General features: G+C 51.0%; 3 protein-coding genes across 4 annotated transcripts in view; 1 reads left to right on the forward strand and 2 right to left on the reverse strand.

The window, feature by feature from the left end:
• The window catches only part of LOC142257662 (uncharacterized), a 69389-nt gene extending 65842 nt beyond the window's left edge, over positions 1–3547 (reverse strand). Inside the window, exon 1 of the mRNA XM_075329803.1 lies at positions 3431–3547. The gene's annotated coding sequence lies outside the window, so the exon portion shown is untranslated. The remainder of the gene's footprint in view (positions 1–3430) is intronic.
• The window catches only part of LOC142257597 (uncharacterized), a 1260196-nt gene that overhangs the window by 584308 nt on the left and 653909 nt on the right, over positions 1–21979 (reverse strand). The window lies entirely within an intron of this gene.
• Positions 3622–21979, forward strand: part of LOC142257614 (uncharacterized) — a 50798-nt gene continuing 32440 nt past the window's right edge. The window contains exons 1-2 of the mRNA XM_075329755.1: positions 3622–3670; positions 9712–9839. Coding sequence (XP_075185870.1) covers positions 9813–9839 — 27 coding nt within the window. The 5' untranslated portion in view covers positions 3622–3670; positions 9712–9812. The remainder of the gene's footprint in view (positions 3671–9711; positions 9840–21979) is intronic.

Consider the following 21979-nt stretch of genomic DNA (forward strand, 5'->3'; position numbering starts at 1 on the left):
CAACCGTGGGTGGCGTCACGGACAATAAATCCCCAAAACCAATCCCCTTTTCACTCACGGGCGAGGAGCGCCGCTCGAGTCCCCGGGATCCGGCCCATCGCTCGAGCCACCGAGCAGCAGAGGCCGCAGCAGCAGCCGGACCCGAGCAGTGGGAGAGCGCAGCGTCCCCTCCTCCGCCCGCGACAGTGTGTTTGTGTGATCTGATGTCAGCCAAACGCAGGGGAGGCATGCAGCGTACCTGCTGGGAGATCACAGAAGGATCTGGGAGCCATACAGACGCCCTGGGCTGGTAAGTATGACGATCCTGGGATGGGGGGGGGGGGGTCTGCTTTTTGTGGGGGGTAAACCTACCCCCAATCATGTCTCCTCGAGAATAAGACACCCCCTGAAAATAAGACTTTTTTTGCCCTGAAAAAAGCACCAAGACAGAGTCTTATTTTCAGGGAAACAGGGTATTATCTTCATTTAATTTGCTTCAAATGAAAAAACACAAAAGAGAATGAAACAAAAATCAAATCATTTCACACAAAACTCCAAAAATGGGCCAAACAAAAGTATTGGCACCCTTAGCCTAATACTTGGTTGCACAACCTTTAGCCAAAATAACTGCGCACAACCGCTTCCAGTAACCATCAATGAGTTTCTTACAATGCTCTCCTGGAATTTTAGACCATTCTTCTTTGGCAAACTGCTCCATGTCCCTGAGATTTGAAGGGTGCCTTCTCCAAACTGCCATTGAGAGATCTCTCCACAGGTCTTCTATGGGGTTCAGGTCTGGACTCATTGCTGGCCACTTTAGTAGTCTCCAGTGCTTTCTCTCAAACCATTTTCTAGTGCTTTTTGAAGTGTGTTTTGGGTCATTGTCCTGCTGGAAGACCCATGACCTCTGAGGGAGACCCAGCTTTCTCACACTGGGCCCTACATTATGCTGCAAAATGTGTTGGTAGTCTTCAGACTTCATAATGCCATGCACACTGTCAAGCAGTTCAGTGCCAGAGGCAGCAAAGCAACCCCAAAACATCAGGGAACCTCCGCCATGTTTGACTGTAGGGACCGTGTTCTTTTCTTTGAATGCCTCTTTTTTTTCCTGTAAACTCTATGTTGATGGCTTTTTCCAAAAGTTCTATTTTTGTCTCCTCTGACCAGAAAACATTCTTCCAAAACGTTTTCGGCTTTCTCGGGTAAGTTTTGGCAAACTCCAGCCTGGCTTTTTTATGTCTCAGGGTAAGAAGTGGGGTCTTCCTGGGTATCCTACAATACAGTCCCTTTTCATTCAGACGCCGACGGATAGTACGGGTTGACACAGTTGAACCTTCGGACTGCAGGGCAGCTTGAACTTGTTTGGATGTTAGTCGAGGTTCTTTATCCACCATCCGCACAATCTTGCGTTGAAATCTCCCGTCAATTTTTCTTTTCCTTCCACATCTAGGGAGGTTAGCCACAGTGCCATGGGCTTTACACTTCTTGATGACACTGCGCACCGTAGACACAGGAACTTTCAGGTCTTTGGAGATGGACTTGTAGCCTTGAGATTGCTCATGCTTCCTCACAATTTGGAGTCTCAAGTCCTCAGACAGTTCTTTGGTCTTCTTTCTTTTCTCCATGCTCAATGTGGTGCACACAAGGACACAGGACAGAGGCTGAGGCAACTTTAATCCATGTTAACTGCTGCAAGTGTGATTTAGTTATTGCCAACACATGTTAGGTGCCACAGGTAAGTTACAGGGGCTGTTAATTACACAAATTAGAGAAGCATCACATGATTTTTCACACCGTGCCAATACTTTTGTCCACCCCTTTTTATGTTTGGTGTGGAATTATATCCAATTTGGCTTTATGACAAATTTTTTTCTTTTTTTTCATTGAAGACAAATTAAATGAAGATAATACCAAACAATTTGTGATTGCAATCATTTTCAGGAAGAAACGGAGTATTATCAGACAGAATTGCAGGGGTGCCAATACTTTTTGCCAGCACTGTAGTATATCACATCCAGTATAGAGGAGAGTATGTGACAGTGTCTGTATATAGCATATCACATCCAGTATACAGGAGAGTATGTGACAGTGTCTGTATATAGTATAGCACATCCAGTATACAGGAGAGTAAGTGACAGTGTCTGTATATAGTATATCACATCCAGTATACAGGAGAGTATGTGACTGATGTAGGATCTGCTGTGACTACAGACGTGGATGTGATATACAGGATAATATGTGATGGTGTGTGGTGAGTGCAAGCATCACATATTGTACCAGCCGCATATTATCTGTACACAGAGGTCTGCGCACACAGTATATCCGTATATAGGAGGATATATGGCTGGTGTACATAAAAAGTGAATAATTTGCAGGATCCTGGTTAGGGGTCCGGGTCTGTATTTTGTGGCCAGGCGCTCCCCTGTGACCCCTCCGACCCACCCACACACTTGGCTTTTCCTTTCCTGATGTCATGTGTCACAGGACAGCAGAGGAGATGCGGGCAGGGGGAGGGTCCGCAGGGTCCCCGGGCAGGGAGAGGGTCCGCAGGGTCCCCGGGCAGGGGGAGGGTCCGCAGGGTCCCCGGGCAGGGGGAGGGTCCGCAGGGTCCCCGGGCAGGGGGAGGGTCCGCAGGGTCCCCGGGCAGGGGGAGGGTCCGCAGGGTCCCCGGGCAGGGGGAGGGTCCGCAGGGTCCCCGGGCAGGGGGAGGGTCCGCAGGGTCCCCGGGCAGGGGGAGGGTCCGCAGGGTCCCCGGGCAGGGGGAGGGTCCGCAGGGTCCCCGGGCAGGGGGAGGGTCCGCAGGGTCCCCGGGCAGGGGGAGGGTCCGCAGGGTCCCCGGGCAGGGGGAGGGTCCGCAGGGTCCCCGGGCAGGGGGAGGGTCCGCAGGGTCCCCGGGCAGGGGGAGGGTCCGCAGGGTCCCCGGGCAGGGGGAGGGTCCGCAGGGTCCCCGGGCAGGGGGAGGGTCCGCAGGGTCCCCGGGCAGGGGGAGGGTCCGCAGGGTCCCCGGGCAGGGGGAGGGTCCGCAGGGTCCCCGGGCAGGGGGAGGGTCCGCAGGGTTCCCGGGCAGGGGGAGGGTCCGCAGGGTCCCCGGATTACTGATGTGGTGCTGAATCCTGAGAATAGATGGTCACAGCTGTATCGGTGAATATGTGATAAGTCCAGAGCATCAGATATTACACCGAATATTACCCTGCATATAATATCCGTATATAGTCAGAAAGACACAGAAAAGAATTGACATGTCCATTTTTCTCAGCTCAAAAACGCAGCTAAAAACCGCTGTGTGCGGCCAGCAAAACTGAAAACTCAAACTCTGCTAGGGAAGGAAGTCATGCAGTGTTGTGAACGAAAACGCACCCGAAAAACGAGGTTAAAAAAAACGCCTAGTGCGCACATAACGCGCTAACGGAGCCCGGGCAGTACCGTGCACAGAGGAGCCGGGGACACTCACAGCTGCAGGAGGAGGCCGCTGCTGCTTCTCCTCGGTCCCGATGTAGCGGAGGTTTCCGTCTTTCCCGGGGCCGCGTCCTGTGCTGAGGGCTCCGGCTCCTCCGCTCTCCGCTTCTTCCTCTCACACTGCTCTGCTGCTCATGCGCGGGAGCGTCTGGAGCTGATTTCCTGAGGGGTGACGTCACCGGAAGAGGCGGGGCAGAGCTCGGGCTGTGCAGAGCGGACGGATCCTGACCCTGAGGTGGGGCTGTGGAGGCTTCTATAAGGAGGGGGATATGGGGGGGCTACACAGGGCAGGGGGAGGGGCTGTGGAGGCTTCTATAAGGAGGGGGATATGGGGGGGGCTACACAGGGCAGGGGGAGGGGCTGTGGAGGCTTCTATAAGGAGGGGGATATGGGGGGGCTACACAGGGCAGGGGGAGGGGCTGTGGAGGCTTCTATAAGGAGGGGGATATGGGGGGGCTACACAGGGCAGGGGGAGGGGCTGTGGAGGCTTCTATAAGGAGGGGGATATGGGGGCTACACAGGGCAGGGGGAGGGGCTGTGGAGGCTTCTATAAGGAGGGGGATATGGGGGCTGCAGGGGGAGGGGCTGTGGAGGCTTCTATAAGGAGGGGGATATGGGGGGCTACACAGGGCAGGGGGAGGGGCTGTGGGGGCTTCTATAAGGAGGGGGATATGGGGGGCTACACAGGGCAGGGGGAGAGGCTGTGGAGGCTTCTATAAGGAGGGGGATATGGGGGGCTACACAGGGCAGGGGGAGAGGCTGTGGAGGCTTCTATAAGGAGGGGATATGGGGGGCTACACAGGGCAGGGGGAGGGGCTGTGGAGGCTTCTATAAGGAGGGGGATATGGGGGGCTACACAGGGCAGGGGGAGGGGCTGTGGAGGCTTCTATAAGGAGGGGATATGGGGGGCTACACAGGGAAGGGGGAGGGGCTGTGGAGGCTTCTATAAGGAGGGGATATAGGGGGGCTACACAGGGCAGGGGGAGGGACTGTGGAGGCTTCTATAAGGAGGGGATATAGGGGGGCTACACAGGGCAGGGGGAGAGGCTGTGGAGGCTTCTATAAGGAGGTGGATATGGGGGGCTACACAGGGCAGGGGGAGAGGCTGTGGAGGCTTCTATAAGGAGGTGGATATGGGGGGCTACACAGGGCAGGGGAGAGGCTGTGGAGGCTTCTATAAGGAGGGGATATAGGGGGGCTACACAGGGCAGGAGGAGGGGCTGTGGAGGCTTCTATAAGGAGGGGGATATGGGGGGGGGCTACACAGGGCAGGGGGAGAGGCTTCTATAAGGAGGGGGATATGGGGGGGGCTACACAGGGCAGGGGGAGAGGCTGTGAAGGCTTCTATAAGGAGGGGGGTATGGGGGGCTACACAGGGCAGGGGGAGAGGCTGTGGAGGCTTCTATAAGGAAAGGGATATGGGGGGCTACACAGGGCAGGGGGAGAGGCTGTGGAGGCTTCTATAAGGAGGGGGATATGGGGGCTACACAGGGCAGGGGGAGGGGCTGTGGAGGCTTCTATAAGGAGGGGGATATGGGGGCTACACAGGGCAGGGGGAGGGGCTGTGGAGGCTTCTATAAGGAGGGGGATATGGGGGGCTACACAGGGCAGGGGGAGGGGCTGTGGGGGGCTTCTATAAGGAGGGGGATATGGGGGGCTACACAGGGCAGGGGGAGGGGCTGTGGAGGCTTCTATAAGGAGGGGATATGGGGGGCTACACAGGGCAGGGGGAGGGGCTGTGGAGGCTTCTATAAGGAGGGGATATGGGGGGGCTACACAGGGCAGGGGGAGGGGCTGTGGAGGCTTCTATAAGGAGGGGATATGGGGGGCTACACAGGGCAGGGGGAGGGGCTGTGGAGGCTTCTATAAGGAGGGGGATATGGGGGGCTACACAGGGCAGGGGGAGGGGCTGTGGAGGCTTCTATAAGGAGGGGATATGGGGGGCTACACAGGGAAGGGGGAGGGGCTGTGGAGGCTTCTATAAGGAGGGGATATAGGGGGGCTACACAGGGCAGGGGGAGGGACTGTGGAGGCTTCTATAAGGAGGGGATATAGGGGGGCTACACAGGGCAGGGGGAGAGGATATGGGGGGCTACACAGGGCAGGGGAGAGGCTGTGGAGGCTTCTATAAGGAGGGGATATAGGGGGGCTACACAGGGCAGGAGGAGGGGCTGTGGAGGCTTCTATAAGGAGGGGGATATGGGGGGGGGCTACACAGGGCAGGGGAGAGAGGCTTCTATAAGGAGGGGGATATGGGGGGGGCTACACAGGGCAGGGGGAGAGGCTGTGAAGGCTTCTATAAGGAGGGGGGTATGGGGGGGCTACACAGGGCAGGGGGAGAGGCTGTGGAGGCTTCTATAAGGAAAGGGATATGGGGGGGCTACACAGGGCAGGGGGGAGAGGCTGTGGAGGCTTCTATAAGGAGGGGGATATGGGGGCTACACAGGGCAGGGGGAGGGGCTGTGGAGGCTTCTATAAGGAGGGGGATATGGGGGGCTACACAGGGCAGGGGGAGGGGCTGTGGAGGCTTCTATAAGGAGGGGATATGGGGGGCTACACAGGGCAGGGGGAGGGGCTGTGGAGGCTTCTATAAGGAGGGGGATATGGGGGGCTACACAGGGCAGGGGAGAGGCTGTCGAGGCTTCTATAAGGAGGGGGATATGGGGGGGCTACACAGGGCAGGGGGAGGGCTGTGGAGGCTTCTATAAGGAGGGGGATATGGGGGGCTACACAGGGCAGGGGAGAGGCTGTGGAGGCTTCTATAAGGAGGGGGGATATGGGGGGGCTACACAGGGCAGGGGGAGAGGCTGTGGAGGCTTCTATAAGGAGGGGGATATGGGGGGGCTACACAGGGCAGGGGGAGGGGCTGTGGAGGCTTCTATAAGGAGGGGATATGGGGGGCTACACAGGGCAGGGGGAGAGGCTGTCGAGGCTTCTATAAGGAGGGGGATATGGGGGGCTACACATGGCAGGGGGAGGGGCTGTGGAGGCTTCTATAAGGAGGGGGATATGGGGGGCTACACAGGGCAGGGGAGAGGCTGTGGAGGCTTCTATAAGGAGGGGGATATGGGGGGGGCTACACAGGGCAGGGGGAGAGGCTGTGGAGGCTTATATAAGGAGGGGGATATGGGGGCTACACAGGGCAGGGGGAGAGGCTGTCGAGGCTTCTATAAGGAGGGGATATGGGGGGCTACACATGGCAGGGGGAGGGGCTGTGGAGGCTTCTATAAGGAGGGGGATATGGGGGCTACACAGGGCAGGGGAGAGGCTGTGGAGGCTTCTATAAGGAGGGGGATATGGGGGGGCTACACAGGGCAGGGGGGAGAGGCTGTGGGAGGCTTCTATAAGGAGGGGATATGGGGGGCTACACAGGGCAGGGGATGGGGCTGTGGAGGCTTCTATAAGGAGGGGGATGTGGGGGCTACACAGGGCAGGGGGAGAGGCTGTGGAGGCTTCTATAAGGAGGGGATATGGGGGGCTACACAGGGCAGGCGATGGGGCTGTGGAGGCTTCTATAAAGAGGGGATATGGGGGGGCTACACAGGGCAGGGGAGAGGCTGTGGAGGCTTCTATAAGGAGGGGGATATGGGGGAAGGGCTGTGGAGGCTTCTATAAGGAGGGGGGATATGGGGGAGGGGCTGTGGAGGCTTCTATAAGGAGGGGGATATGGGGGGCTACAAAGGGCAGCGGGGAGAGGCTGTGGAGGCTTCTATAAGGAGGGGATATGGGGGGCTACACAGGGCAGGGGATGGGGCTGTGGAGGCTTCTATAAGGAGGGGGATATGGGGGGCTACACAGGGCAGGGGAGAGGCTGTGGAGGCTTCTATAAGGAGGGTGATATGGGGGGGCTACACAGGGCAGGGGAGAGGCTGTGGAGGCTTCTATAAGGGAGGGGGGATATGGGGGGCTACACAGGGCAGCGGGAGAGGCTGTGGAGGCTTCTATAAGGAGGGGGATATGGGGGGCTACACAGGGCAGCGGGAGAGGCTGTGGAGGCTTCTATAAGGAGGGGTGATATGGGGGGGGCTACACAGGGCAGGGGGAGAGGCTGTGGAGGCTTCTATAAGGAGGGGGATAAGGGGGGGACTACACAGGGCAGGGGGAGGGGCTGTGGAGGCTTCTATAAGAAGGGAGGATATGGGGGGCTACACAGGGCAGGGGGAGAGGCTGTGGAGGCTTCTATAAGAAGGGGGATATGGGGGGCTACACAGGGCAGGGGGAGAGGCTGTGGAGTGTGGAGGCTTCTATAAGGAGGGGGATATGGGGGGCTACACAGGCCAGGGGAGAGAGGCTGTGGAGGCTTCTATAAGGAGGGGGATATGGGGGGCTGTTGAGGCTTCTATAAGGAGGGGATATGGGGGGCTACACAGGGCAGGGGGAGTGGCTGTGGGAGGCTTCTGTAAGGAGGGGGGGTATGGGGAGCTGCACAAGGCAGGGGGAGAGGCTGTGGAGGCTTCTATAAGGAGGGGGGTATGGGGGCTGCACAGGGCAGGGGGAGAGGCTGTGGAGTGTGGAGGCTTCTATAAGGAGGGGGATATGGGGGGCTACACAGGGCAGGGGGAGAGGCTACGGAGGCTTCTCTAAGAGGGGGATATGGGGGCTACACAGGGCAGGGGAGAGGCTGTGGAGGCTTCTATAAGGAGGGGGATATGGGGCTACACAGGGCAGGGGGAGGCTGTGGAGGCTTTTATAAGGAGGGGGATATGGGGGGCTACACAGGGCAGAGGAGAGCTGTGGAGGCTTCTATAAGGAGGGGGATATGGGGGCTGTGGAGGCTTCTATAAGGAGGGGGATATGGGGGGGCTACACAGGGCAGGGGGAGAGGCTGTGGAGGCTTCTATAAGGAGGGGGATATGGGGGGCTACACAGGGCAGGGGGGAGAGGCTGTGGAGTGTGGAGGCTTCTATAAGGAGGGTGGTATGGGGGGGCTACACAGGGCAGGGGAGAGGGCTGTGGAGGCTTCTATAAGGAGGTGGGTATGGGGGCCTACACAGGGCAGGGGGAGAGGCTGTGGAGGCCTCTATAAGGAGGGGGATATGGGGGGCTACAACAGGGCAGGGGAGGGGCTGTTGAGGCTTCTATAAGGAGGGGATAAAGGGGGGCTACACAGGGCAGGGGGAGAGGCTGTGGAGGCTTCTATAAGAAGGGGGATATGGAGGGGCTACACAGGGCAGGGGGAGAGGCTGTGGAGGCTTCTATAAGGAGGGGGATATGGGGGGGCTACACAGGGCAGGGGGAGGGGCTGTGGAGGCTTCTATAAGGTGGGGGAGATGGGGGGGGCTACACAGGGCAGGGGGAGAGGCTGTGGAGGCTTGAGGTTCGCACTTGGCAGGGGGGATGCTGCACATTTGAGGGGGCTCGTACTGGGCAGGGAGAACCCTGCACGCTTGGGGGGGGCTCGTACAGGGCAGGGGGGATGCAGCACGTTTGGAGGGGCTCGCACTGGGCAGGGGACCACTGCACGTTTGGGGGGGCTCATACTGGGCTGGGGGGCATGCTGCACGTTTGGGGGGCTCGCACTGGGCAGGGGGCGGCGCTGGCTGTTTGGGGTGGCTTGTATGGAGAGAGGCTGCACATTGGGGGCTTCCATGCAGAGAAGCTGCATGTTGGGGGTCTCACAGGGAGAGGCGCTGCACGTTGGGGGGGCTCGTGGGGGGGAGGCTGCACGTTGGGGAGGCCGCACGTTGGGGGGGGCTCGGCGGGGGAATGCTGCACGTTGGGGGGCTCGCATGGGGGAGGCCGCACGTTGGGGGGGTTTCGCAGGGGGGAGATCGCAAGTTCGGGGGGCTTGCAGGGGGAGAGGCCGCACGTTGGGGGGGCTCGCACTATTCAGGGGGTGACGCTGCGCTTCGGGGGTCTGCAGAGGGCCGTGTTGCACGTTAAGGCTATGTGCACACGCTGCGTTTTTTTTGACTCTGCGTTTTTGTGCGTTTTTGGCTGCAAAAACATACGTTTTTACCGCGTTTTGGTGCGTTTTTGATCTCTGCGTTTTTCCAATGCATTGCATGGGGGGAAAACGCAGAAAAACAGAGGAAAGAATTGACATGTCCATTTTTTTTTTTAAGCTCAAAAACGCAGCTAAAAAAAAAGTTGTGTGCGGACAGCAAAAATGAAAACTCATAGACTTTGCTGCGTAAGGAAAGTCATGCAGTTTTGAGGCCAAAAACGCACCCAAAAAAAAAAACGCGCAAAAAATGCACTGTGTGCACATAGCCTAAGGGGGGCTCGCACAGGGAGCTCTGTGTATTATTAATCTTCTTTATTTTTCATACACAGCTTGTGACTATCGGCGCTGGGTGTAATTGCCCCCCGTCGTCCCACCTTAGAGGCGGAGAGAACAGTGCAGTGTAATCCACATCCTCCTCCTGTGTCCTCCAATGTATTCAATGAGAGAGGAATTTATGGTAAATGCAGAAATACAATTTTTACACCTAAAACGCACGGGACTCGGGTACAAAAGATTTTTTCTGTCATTGCCTCCAATGTCCAACATGGCTTAATTCTATGTATTGATTTGTAAAGTTGATTGTTATACACATGTATCCCCGCCCTACTGTCTCCTCCCCATTACCCTGTGGACTGTAAGCCCCAGAGGGCAGGGTCTGCTCCCCTCTGTACCCGTCTGTCAGTGTTATATATTTGTATCCCCGACCTTCTGTCTCCTCCCCATTACCCTGTAGACTGTGAGCCCCCGAGGCAGGGTCCGCTCCTCTCTGTACCCGTCTGTCAGTGTTATTTATTTGTATCCCCGACCTTCTGTCGCCTCCCCATTACCCGGTAGACTGTAAGCCCCCGAGAGCAGGGTCCGCTCCCCTCTGTACCCGTCTGTCAGTGTTATATATTTGTATCCCCGACCTTCTGTCTCCTCCCCATTACCCTGTAGACTGTGAGCCCCCGAGGGCAGGGTCCGCTCCCCTCTGTACCCGTCTGTCAGTGTTATATATTTGTATCCCCGACCTTCTGTCTCCTCCCCATTACCCTGTAGACTGTGAGCCCCCGAGGGCAGGGTCCGCTCCCCTCTGTACCCGTCTGTCAGTGTTATATATTTGTATCCCCGACCTTCTGTCTCCTCCCCATTACCCTGTAGACTGTGAGCCCCCGAGGGCAGGGTCCGCTCCCCTCTGTACCCGTCTGTCAGTGTTATATATTTGTATCCCCTCCCTACTGTCTCCCCCCCATTACCCTGTAGACTGTGAGCCCCCGAGGGCAGGGTCCGCTCCCCTCTGTACCCGTCTGTCAGTGTTATATATTTGTATCCCAGACCTACTGTCTCCTCCCCATTACCCTGTAGACTGTGAGCCCCCGAGGGCAGGGTCCGCTCCCCTCTGTACCCGTCTGTCAGTGTTATATATTTGTATCCCCGACCTTCTGTCTCCTCCCCATTACCCTGTAGAATGTGAGCCCCCGAGGGCAGGGTCCGTTCCCCTCTGTACTCGTCTGTCAGTGTTATATATTTGTATCCCCGACCTTCTGTCTCCTCCCCATTACCCTGTAGACTGTGAGCCCCCGAGGGCAGGGTCCGCTCCCCTCTGTACCCGTCTGTCAGTGTTATATATTTGTATCCCCGACCTTCTGTCTCCTCCCCATTACCCTATAGAATGTGAGCCCCCGAGGGCAGGGTCCGCTCCCCTCTGTACTCGTCTCAGTGTTATATATTTGTATCCCAGACCTACTGTCTCCTCCCTATTACCCTGTAGACTGTGAGCCCCCGAGGGCAGGGTCCGCTCCCCCTCTGTACCCGTCTGTCAGTGTTATAAATTTGTATCCCAGACCTACTGTCTCCTCCCTATTACCCTGTAGACTGTGAGCCCCCGAGGGCAGGGTCCGCTCCCCCCTGTACCCGTCTGTCAGGATTGGTTTATTCACTGTAATTTATATCTGTATTTTGTGTGTAGCCCATTCCCATGTACAGCATGCAGGGCCGCCACTAGGAATTTCAGGACATCATACTGCCAAAATTTTCGGGCCCCCATTGAGACTCCGCCCAGGCTCCCCACCCCAGCCCCGCCTCCAACCCTCCAACCTTCCACAGTCTCACTGTCCACTCTGGAAAAACTCCAATCGGCACTCCACTCCCATAGTCTGAGTAGTCCTCATGTGACCAATCATTCATATGTGATTTTCATACTTAGTCATGTGATGCCGAGCTGCTTTTCCTAATTCTTTCAATGATCAGTGAAAATAAAATAAACTGTGGGAAAAAGGCGCAAAATAGGGTCTTATCCGGTATAACAGATGGAAAAGTGAATGTGCAATAGAAGCACTCACCTGATGGGGTTGTGTCAGTCACAACTCCTTTAGTAGCATGAAACAAACGTGGAAGGCAGCAGTCCCGCAACAGCAGAGTAGTTTCGGATGATGGGAGAAAAGCAGGTTAAATACCGCGCCAAACCACAGGAATCAGGATGAAAAAGTAATTCTCTTTTCTTTATTTTCACAGGTCTACGCGTTTCAAGGACAGATCCGTCCTCTTCCTCAGGACAAATGCAGAGAACACTATATGTTCCTGCTCGCTATAGTGTTCTCTGCATTTGTCCTGAGGAAGAGGACGGATATGTCCTTGAAACGCGTAGACCTGTGAAAATAAAGAAAAGAGAATTACTTTTTCATCCTGATTCCTGTGGTTTGGCGCGGTATTTAACCTGCTTTTCTCCCATCATCCGAAACTAAAATGATCAGTGAAAAAGAGAGCGGTAAGAAGAAAAGCGAATTGTCAGATGACCGTAAGTATGAAAATCACATATGAGTAGAGTGGCCATGTGATGACTGCTGGAACCAGCAAGCAGAGCCAAATCCTGACAGTGAGCATATTACACGTTGTTAGGATTGGGCATGCTACAAGGCTTAATTTTATAATTGAAGGGCTTGTGCAGGTTTGAGATGAGGTGACTGCCGGCTTCTGCATCATCATAGCACTTGCACTGCACACTTTTAGGTTTCTCCCTTGCTAGTTGCAAGAGTGGACGGTCATATGAGCACAAGTGTGTGATTTGTATACTTCTAGCCACATTCTGACTAGACGTGTTCGGCCTCATGCAATTCATTTTCAGTGATTAAGGCCACGCATGTCTAGTCAGCGCCTGACCACATCTATGTAAATCGTAATTGTGACCTCCCACTCTCACCACCGGCACCAGAGAATACCGCCAGCGTGCAGTGTGCGCACTGTGAGAACTCAGAAGTCTAGTCACATAGAGTGACAGAGTAACAGCAGACACATCACAAACGTGGGACAACTCCTTTAATTCTCCTAAGTGTTAAAAAAAAAACAGCGTAAGGCTATGTGCGCACGTTGCGTAAAAACATGCAGTTACGCTGCGCTTTGTAGCGCAGCGTAACTGCATGCGTCCTGCGGCCCCTGCACAGTCTATGGAGATTGTGCAGGGGCCGTGCGCACGTGGCGTCTAAGAGCGCAGCGCTTCGGCTACTGCCGAAGCGCTGCGCAAAAAGAAGTGACATGTCACTTCTTTCCTGCGCTTTGCCGGCAGCTCCTGCTCTGTCTATGGCAGGAGCTGCAGGCAGAGCGCATGGAATCGGCGCTCACTACGGACATTTCTGCAGCGATCTAAAGCGCACATGTGCTCTTCAGATCGCTGCAGAAATTTCTGCAGGGCTTGTACGCAACGTGCGCACATAGCCTTACCCTTAAATTAGCAGATGGCACAATACTTTATTAACATAGCCCTGTATAATGTAATCTTGCAAGGTCTGAACTGTTACGTTTGTACAGGATCAGGATTTATAACAGCACAGGAATACATCAACCGAGAGACACCAGAAGTACAGAAATACATCACTAGAGCCCCCATTAGTACAGAAACACAGCATCAAAACCCTCATCAGTACAGAAATACATCACCAGAACCACCATAGGTACAGAAACAAAGAATCAAAATGCCCATCAGTGTAGAAATACATCACCAGAACCACCATAGGTACAGATATTCATCCCAAGAACCACCATAGGTACAGAAACAAAGAATCAAAATGCCCATCAGTACAGAAATACATCACTAGAACCACCATAGGTTCAGGAATAAAGCATCAAAATTCTTATCAGTAAAGAAATTCATCATCAGTATCACCAGCAGTACAGAAATACATCCATATAATCACTATCAGTACAGAAACTGCATCAAAACCCTCATCAGTACAGAAATATTTCACAAGAATTGGTACCCGGTTCATCAATTGTAATGTCAGGTCAGCCCTGTATACTGTATATATTTATCGCATCAACCTAGAATTTTCAGTATGTCCTTAACAATGGTAATAAGATACTGGGAGTTGTAGCTATCAGTTCTTACAGAGGATACAGGAACTACAGTACTGGTGAGAATTAGTCAGTATCACAAATAAACATTTACAGTGGATATGGAAAGTATTCAGACCCCTTTACATTTTTCACTCTTTGTTTCATTGCAGCCATTTGGTAAATTCAAAAAACTTAATTTTTTTCTCGGTAATGTACACTCTGCACCCCATCCCCCGTCATGACAGAAAAAAACAAATGTAGAATTTTTTTCAAATGTATTAAACAAGAAAAACTGAAGTATCACATGGTCATAAGTATTCAGCCCCTTTGCATTACATACATTAATAAAAAAAAAAGAACTTTTTTGAATTTACCAAATAGCTGCAATGAAACAAAGTGAAAAATTTAAAGGGGTCTCAATACTTTCCGTACCGACTGTACATCCAGGTACCTTATAGATAACCTTGTCTCTGAAGAGTCGTTCTTTTTCTTTCTCTTGTCCAGATGCCATGATGAATTTTCGTGGCCACAGCTAGTCTCTGCAGACATCCATCTTCTCCATTTTTCTGCAGCACATCCTGACACAATGCCTGAAAAATAAGAGTGTCATTATAATGTCCCTGAATAAAAATATCTGCCCCACACTGCGCTCCTGAATAAATAATCCTCACTGTGTTCCCTGCACAAAACATGGCGCACACAGTCCCTCTTATGATATGTGCCCTCCACACTGCCCTCTCCTTTCCATATTACGCCCTCTCTTCACACTCCTCTCCACCCTACCCAGTCTTTATTATGTGCCATTTTTCTCATCCCATACGGTCATATAACAACCTCCGTAGTCATCACCTCATTGCTTCAGATACTATCACCGCACCATTCCTCTCCTCATACTGTGTCCGCTTCAATCCCCCCTCTCCTCATACTGTCCGCACCCATGCCCCCTCACTGCTCATACTGTGTCCACACGCATCCCCCTTCTCATGCTGTGTCTGCACCCATCCCCCCTCACTTCCCTTACTGTCTGCACCCATCCCCCTCACATTTTATACTGTGTTCACACCCATCCCCCTCACATTTTATACTGTTCACACCCATCCTCCCTCACTTTTCATGCTGTGTCTGCACCCATCTCCCTCACATTTTATACTGTTCACACCCATCCCCTTCACATTTTATACTGTATTCACACCCATCCGCCTTCACATTTTATACTGTGTTCACACCCATCCCCCCTCACATTTTATACTGTGATCACACCCATCCCCCCTCACTTTTCATACTGTGTCTGCACCCATCCCCTTCACATTTTATACTGTCTGCACCCATCCCCCATCACATTTTATATTGTCTGCACCCATCCCCTCACATTTTATACTGTCTGCACCCATTACCCCTCACTTCCTTCCCATACTATGTCCGCACTCATCCCCCTCACTTTTTATACTGTGTCTGCATCCATCCTACCCTCATGCTCCCAATACTGTCTTTAAATTTAACCCACGGTTCCCCATACTCCTCCATTCGGTCCCCATACCGTGTGTGCACTTATAACCCCCTTGCTCCCCATTCTGGGTTCTCAAATGGCCCCGTTTGCTCAACATACACCCCCTCCCCCCGTCCCCTAATTGCAATGAATCTTGGCGTCTTCAGCTCCAGTGGAGCACTTTCCACCAGCTCTGTTCGCCCTTTGCGGCGCCGAGTGACGTCAGCAGCGTGATCATCTGACTGGCTCACATTGCTGATGTCACCGGGTCAGGGCTTGTACTGGCATCTAATAGACACTTGTACAGTGATCCCTGGGATACAGCGCTTCAGATTCTGTGAGCCGCGGTCAGCTTGACAGCGGCTCAGAGATTGTCCGAGTAACAGGCAGCTGCTGCAAGACACCGTGGACCCAGCATCAGGCACCCCCTGCCAGCTGCGCCCTCCTGCCTCCTCTACATACGGCTCTGGGGCCCGGTGAGTAGAAGAATGAAAGAGGAGAGGGGCCTGGGCTGCCAGCGTGACCGAGCCCCCCTGTATGCTTCTGCCCACCAGGTCCGCCCTCTGACGCACATCTCCCCTCCCCAAGATCCCCCCCCCCTCCTCCACTGACCTGATTTCCAGTCCGTCCAGGACATGGCCAATTTGCATGAACCACCCCGTCACATGCAAATTATCCATCTATAGTAGCCGAAGCCACACTGCTGGGCCCCTCTGCTGCTGCTGTGGCTGGTGCCCGGTGAAGAGGCGGGTCTGGTCCGCCTGGGGCTTAATACAGCTAAGTAATTACCCCAGGCTTGGCCGGGCTCCCCCCTCTTCATGGGGCCCGATACACCAGTCAGTAGTAATGCCCTGATGGCAGCCCTGCCTGTGGGGGGTGCGCATCCACTGAGGGATCCCGGAGTGTGTGTGACCTGTGAGGGGTGCGTGGCTCTCACTTCATCGACTGAGTCTCCGTCTGTTTTCCCGTCCTGGTAACGGGAATCACGCCACTCTCGGGATTTCTTAAAACAAAATGCGGGGTTGCAGATAAGTGCATAGTTTAAGCACAATCTCATAGCTGTGATAACTGTAATTGTTTAATTTCATTAGGTAAACCAGAAAAAACCTCTAAAACATAACATTTATTATACTACTTAAAATAGTCAATCTCAATCTAAAAACACTGGAATCATATCCATTTGTTACAGTCACTCAACAAGGTAGTGAAGTGTGATAATATGTGAGGCCCTGAGATAAGGCAGTGGACAAAGGGCGTGCACCACCCGTTATAAGTTATTAATAGAAATTAACGATAGTGGGATAAGGGGACCTGATATTCCCTGATATTTATCCCTGGCAACGGAGGTCAGATACACCTTAAGTTTTTGGGTGCCCCCCGTTCCTTGGCGGCTAACCCTATTTGTCCCTGGCACTACTGCTGGCCTAAGACCACCACCAGGTGCAATGTGCTGGAGTGCTTAAATAGTCATGTGTCGTAGGTCATAGTTCATAACCCCAATCTCATGTAATTATTATAATTATCAATCCCCGGTTATACAGTTAACTATGTAATTATAGCTCTTGGGGAGATGTATGGAAAAGGGGTCTTAACCAAAGACATGATGGGCCTGATTGTCCCAGTACTTATCCTGCCAGGACTGCTCTTAATCCCGACACGTTTCCCCCCAAAGTGTCGGGGTTCTTCAGGGGATGTATATATTTCAAGCTGTCTCTATTTAGTTTAGGCCATCAATCTCCTCATCTTCTTACACTTCTTCAGATAACCGGGTCACATTATGTTTCCCTATGGGGGTCCAGTTGCTGTCCTGGGTCACCCTGTCATGTGCTGGCTGAAAAATGACACCTCCCCGGATCGACAATACGCCGTATGGAGGGCTCTGCAAACAGTGAGTGCCTGCTGTGGCAGCGTTTCACTCCAATATTATGGAGCTGGTGCCACAGTGAAACGCTGCCACAGCAGGCACTCACTGTTTGCAGAGCCCTCCATACAGCGTATTGTCGATCCGTGGAGGTGTCATTTTTAAGCCAGCCATGACAGGGTGACCCAGGACAGCAACTGGACCCCCATAGGGAAACATAATGTGACCTGGTTATCTGAAGAACTGTAAGAAGATGAGGAGATTGATGGCCTAAGCTAAATAGAGAAATCTTGAAATATATACATCCCCTGAAGAACCTCGACACTTTGGGAGGAAACGCGTCGGGATTAAGAGCAGTCCTGGCAGGATAAGTACTAGGACAATCAGGCCCATCATATCTTTGGTTAAGACCCCTTTTCCATGTATCTCTCCAAGAGCTATAATTACATAGTTAACTGTATAACCGGGGATTGATACTTATAATAATTACATGAGATTGGGGTTATGAACTATGACCTACGACACATGACTATTTAAGCACTCCAGCATATTGCACCTGATGGTGGTCTTAGGCCAGTAGTAGTGGCAGGGACAAATAGGGTTAGCCGCCGAGGAAAGGGGGGGCACCCAAAAACTTAAGGTGTATCTGACCTCCGTTGCCAGGAAGGGATAAATATCAGGGAATATCAGGTCCCCTTATCCCACAATCGTTAATTTCTATTAATAACTTATAACGGGTGGTGCACGCCCTTTGTCCACTGCCTTATCTCAGGGCCTCACATATTATCACACTTCACGACCTTGTTGAGTGACTGTAACAAATGGATATGATTCCAGTGTTTTTAGATTGAGATTGACTATTTTAAGTAGTATAATAAATGTTATGTTTTAGAGGTTTTTTTCTTGTTTATATAATATACCCTCTTGACGATATATTATCTGATACTGGTTTTGTTAATTTCATTAGGGAATTGTGTGTCTGTTTGTCTGTGATACTGTGAAAAAGGAAAAAAAAAAGTGTTTGTCTTTTGATTTAATTAGTAGTATTAACCACACATGTTTCAAGAAGCTTCTGGTAGTTCTTGTGGAACTATATAAACCAGCCAAAACAAGCGAGGTTGCTGAGCGTGCGAGGGTCTGCAGCAAACTGCGGGGTTGCAGATAAGTGCATAGTTTAAGCACAATCTCATAGTTTGACACAAGAACATACTTTGAATTTATCCTTATACGTTTCCCATTGTTTTGTTGGGGTTTTTTTTACATTTCTGTACTGTTTATCCCCATTTAATAGCGGCTCCATGGACAATGCTACTAGGTGTGTATCTTGTCAGATGTATGCATGCCTTGAACAGCCATTCGAGGGTGAATATGTCTGCACTTGATGCAAGTATGTTGCATATTTGGAAGCCCAGGTAACTAATCTGAATAAGCAGCTTACAACACTCAGGAGCATTGCAAACCTGTAGAGGAGATTAGAGCTCACTGAGCTTTTGTTGACTGGGGCCAGTGATATGGAGGAGGGTGGAGATGGGGAAGGTCAGGATCCAGAGGTAGGTAGCTGGGTAACAGAAGAAGAGGTAGGGGGAAAAGTGTCAGGGAGCATAGTCCTGATCTGTCACAACCTAGTAAATATGCCTGTTTGGCAGATAATAGGAATGAAGGGTCAGGACTAGGATCACTACAGCAGGACATTGCTCCTAGCAACCAGGAAAATGACTGGTGTAGGAAGGAGGGAAATAGGAGTACAGCAGAGCCCAGACAAATGTTGGTGGTAGGGGACTTCATAATTAGGCGGACAGACAGGGTCATCTGTCGCCGAGACCGTGAATGCCGAACAGTGTGTTTTCGGCTGGGTGTTCGGGTTCGGCATATTGCGGATCGGATAGACAGATTGCTGGGTGGGGTTGGGGAAAACCCAACGGTCATGGTGCACATTAGTACTAATGACGAAGTTAGAGGCAGGTGGAAGGTCCTTAAAAATGATTACAGGGAACTAGGAGAGAAGCTGAAGTCTAGGACCTCCAAGGTGGTGTTTTCAGAATTATACTACCGGTGCCACGAGCGTCACTAGAAAGACAGTGGGAGCTAAGGGAGATAAATACGTGGCTTAGAAATTGGTGCAGGAAGGAAGGGTTCGGGTTCATGGAGAACTGGGCCAACTTCTCAGTCGGCTATGGGCTCTACGGTAGGGACGGGCTGCACCTCAATGGGGAGGGTGCAGCTGTGCTGGGGGAGAAAATGGTCAGATGGATGGAGGAGCTACTAGGATCTGGGGGGAGGGAGGGTAGTGAAGCAAATAGGGGGATAGATAGGGCAGATAGAAACAGTGAGATGGTAGGGGTCAATGAAGGATTAGGGTGGGCTGGGACATGCAAGGAACGTAGGGAGGCTAGGAGTTATAAATGTGTTAATATTATTAAGTGTCTACTGGCAAATGCAAGAAGTCTTGCAAACAAAATGAATGAATTGGAGACTCTTATGTCGACCATGGATTATGATGTGGTGGGCATTACGGAAACTTGGCTGGATGACAGCCATGACTGGGTGACAAACATACAGGGTTCTAGTACATTTAGGAAGGACAGGAAAGACAAAAAAAGGTGGTGGGGTGTGTATATTTATCAAATCTTACCTGTGTTGAATGATGACATTGGGGGGAACTGCAACAATGTAGAGTCAATATGGGTAAATGTACATGGGGAGGGGAATAATGGAAAAATGCTAATTGGAGTTTGCTATAAGCTTCCTAACATACCTGAACAGGTAGAGGGTGAAATGCTGGAACAAATTGAAAAGGCAGCTAATAATAATAATAATCGGGTTCTTATTATGGGGGATTTCAACTATCCAGACATACAGTGGACATATAATCTTCTGGTTCTGCTAAAAGCTGTAAGTTCTTATCTACTATTCAAGACAATTATATCTCTCAGATGGTAGATGAACCGACCAGGGGAGATAATTTGCTAGATCTGGTCCTGTCAAATAGACCGGATACAATTTCAGATCTACAGGTCCGGGAGCACTTGGGCACCAGCGATCATAATATGGTAAGCTTCAACGTAATATTCAATAGCACATTTCAAAGGGGAAATGCTAAAACCTGGAATTTTAGGAAAGCTGATTTCAACAAATTAAGGGAAGAGCTTAAATGTGTAGATTGGGACAAAGTCATGGTAACTGTGGATACTGAACATAAATGGGGTAAGTTTAAGGATATACTACTAGAGACCTGTAAAAAAATGTATACCCTCTGGTAATAAAATGTCCAGGAATAAAAAAAAAAACCACTTTGGATAAATAAGACTGAACAAAGTATAATAAAAGAAAAGGCGTTTAAAATCTTAAAGGCTGAGAATACAGAAATAGCATTTTAGAAGTATAAAGATATCAATAGGAAATGCAAAAAAGAAATTAAGCAAGCAAAATTAGCTACTGAAACAAAAATCGGCAATGACATTAAAATAAATCCCAAAATCTTTTATAAATATATTAATGCCAAAAGGAAAATAAAGGATAGTATTGTCCCCTTAAAATATAAAAACAAGTTATATAGGACAAACAAAAGACTGAGATATTAAACAGGCACTTCTCTTCCGTGTTCACCAAGGAACAGACTGTTCCAGGGATCACTCAATAAGTGAAAAATCAAAGTTCACCACCCGATATAATTAATTTAACACAAAATGAAGTACGCCTGCGTCTGAGTAAATTAAACATTGACAAATCCCCCGGGTCAGATGGCATTCATCCACGAATACTGAGGGAATTGAGCTCCGTAATCAACAGACCGCTGTATCTCATCTTTTTAGACTCACTTGTAACAGGGTTGGAGGATTGCTGTTGTGGTACTGATATTTAAGAAAGGTAAGAGGGTAGATCTAGGCAACTGCCGTTCAGTAAGCATGACAGAGAGTATGCAAAGTTTTTGAGGGCATTTTAAGGGACGTCATGCAAAAATATATTGCAGAAAATAATATAATAACTGACAAACAGCATGGATTCATGAAAGATAAGTCATGTCTAACCAACCTGTTGGGGTTCTATGAGGGGGTAAGTGCAAACCTGGATATTGGTAATGCAGCTGATGTGATTTATTTGGACTTTGCAAAGACATTTGATACTGTACCACATAATAGCCTTATAGTAAAGCTCCAGAAGCAAGGACTAGGGGAAACTATATGCAACTGGGTAAGGAATTGGCTAAAAGATAGGAAACAAAAAGTAGTCATAAATAGTACATTCTCTAAATGGGCTATAGTCAGCAGTGGGGACCGCAGGCATCTGTGCTAGGACCGATTCTTTTTAATCTCTTTATTAATGACCTTGTGGATGGGATTGATAGTACAGTGTCAGTCTTTGCTGATGACACCAAACTATGTAGGATATTAAAAACTGATCTTGATAGTACAATATTACAAAAAGATCTGGATAAGATGTCAGAATGGGCAGATACTTGGCAAATGAGATTTAATGTTGATAAATGTAAAGTAATGCACCTAGGACGGAGTAATCCTATAGCTGCGTATACATTAAATGGAAGTAAACTCGGGACTACAGAACAGGAGCAGGACTTGGGTATTCTCATTACAAATAAGCTGAGCAGCAGCACTCAATGTCAAGCAGCAGCTGCAAAAGCAAACAAGATTTTAGGGTGTATAAAAAGAGAGATTAGATCCCGTGATCCCAACGTATTGTTACCCCTCTATAAATCACTTCTAAGGCCACATCTGGAATATGGGATCCAGTTTTGGGCTCCACATTTTAAAAAGAACATTCAAAAGTTAGAGTCAGTTCAAAGGCGGCAACTAGATTATTACAAGGAATGGAGGCCGCCCGTATGATGAGTAATGGAGGCCGCCCGAATCATGAGTAATGGAGGCCGCCCGTATGATGAGAGGTTGAAAAAGTTAGATATGTTTAGCTTAGAAAAAAGATGTCT

This window comes from Anomaloglossus baeobatrachus, chromosome 1 (assembly GCF_048569485.1).
Source record: "Anomaloglossus baeobatrachus isolate aAnoBae1 chromosome 1, aAnoBae1.hap1, whole genome shotgun sequence".
Classification (NCBI taxonomy): Eukaryota; Metazoa; Chordata; class Amphibia; order Anura; family Aromobatidae; genus Anomaloglossus; species Anomaloglossus baeobatrachus.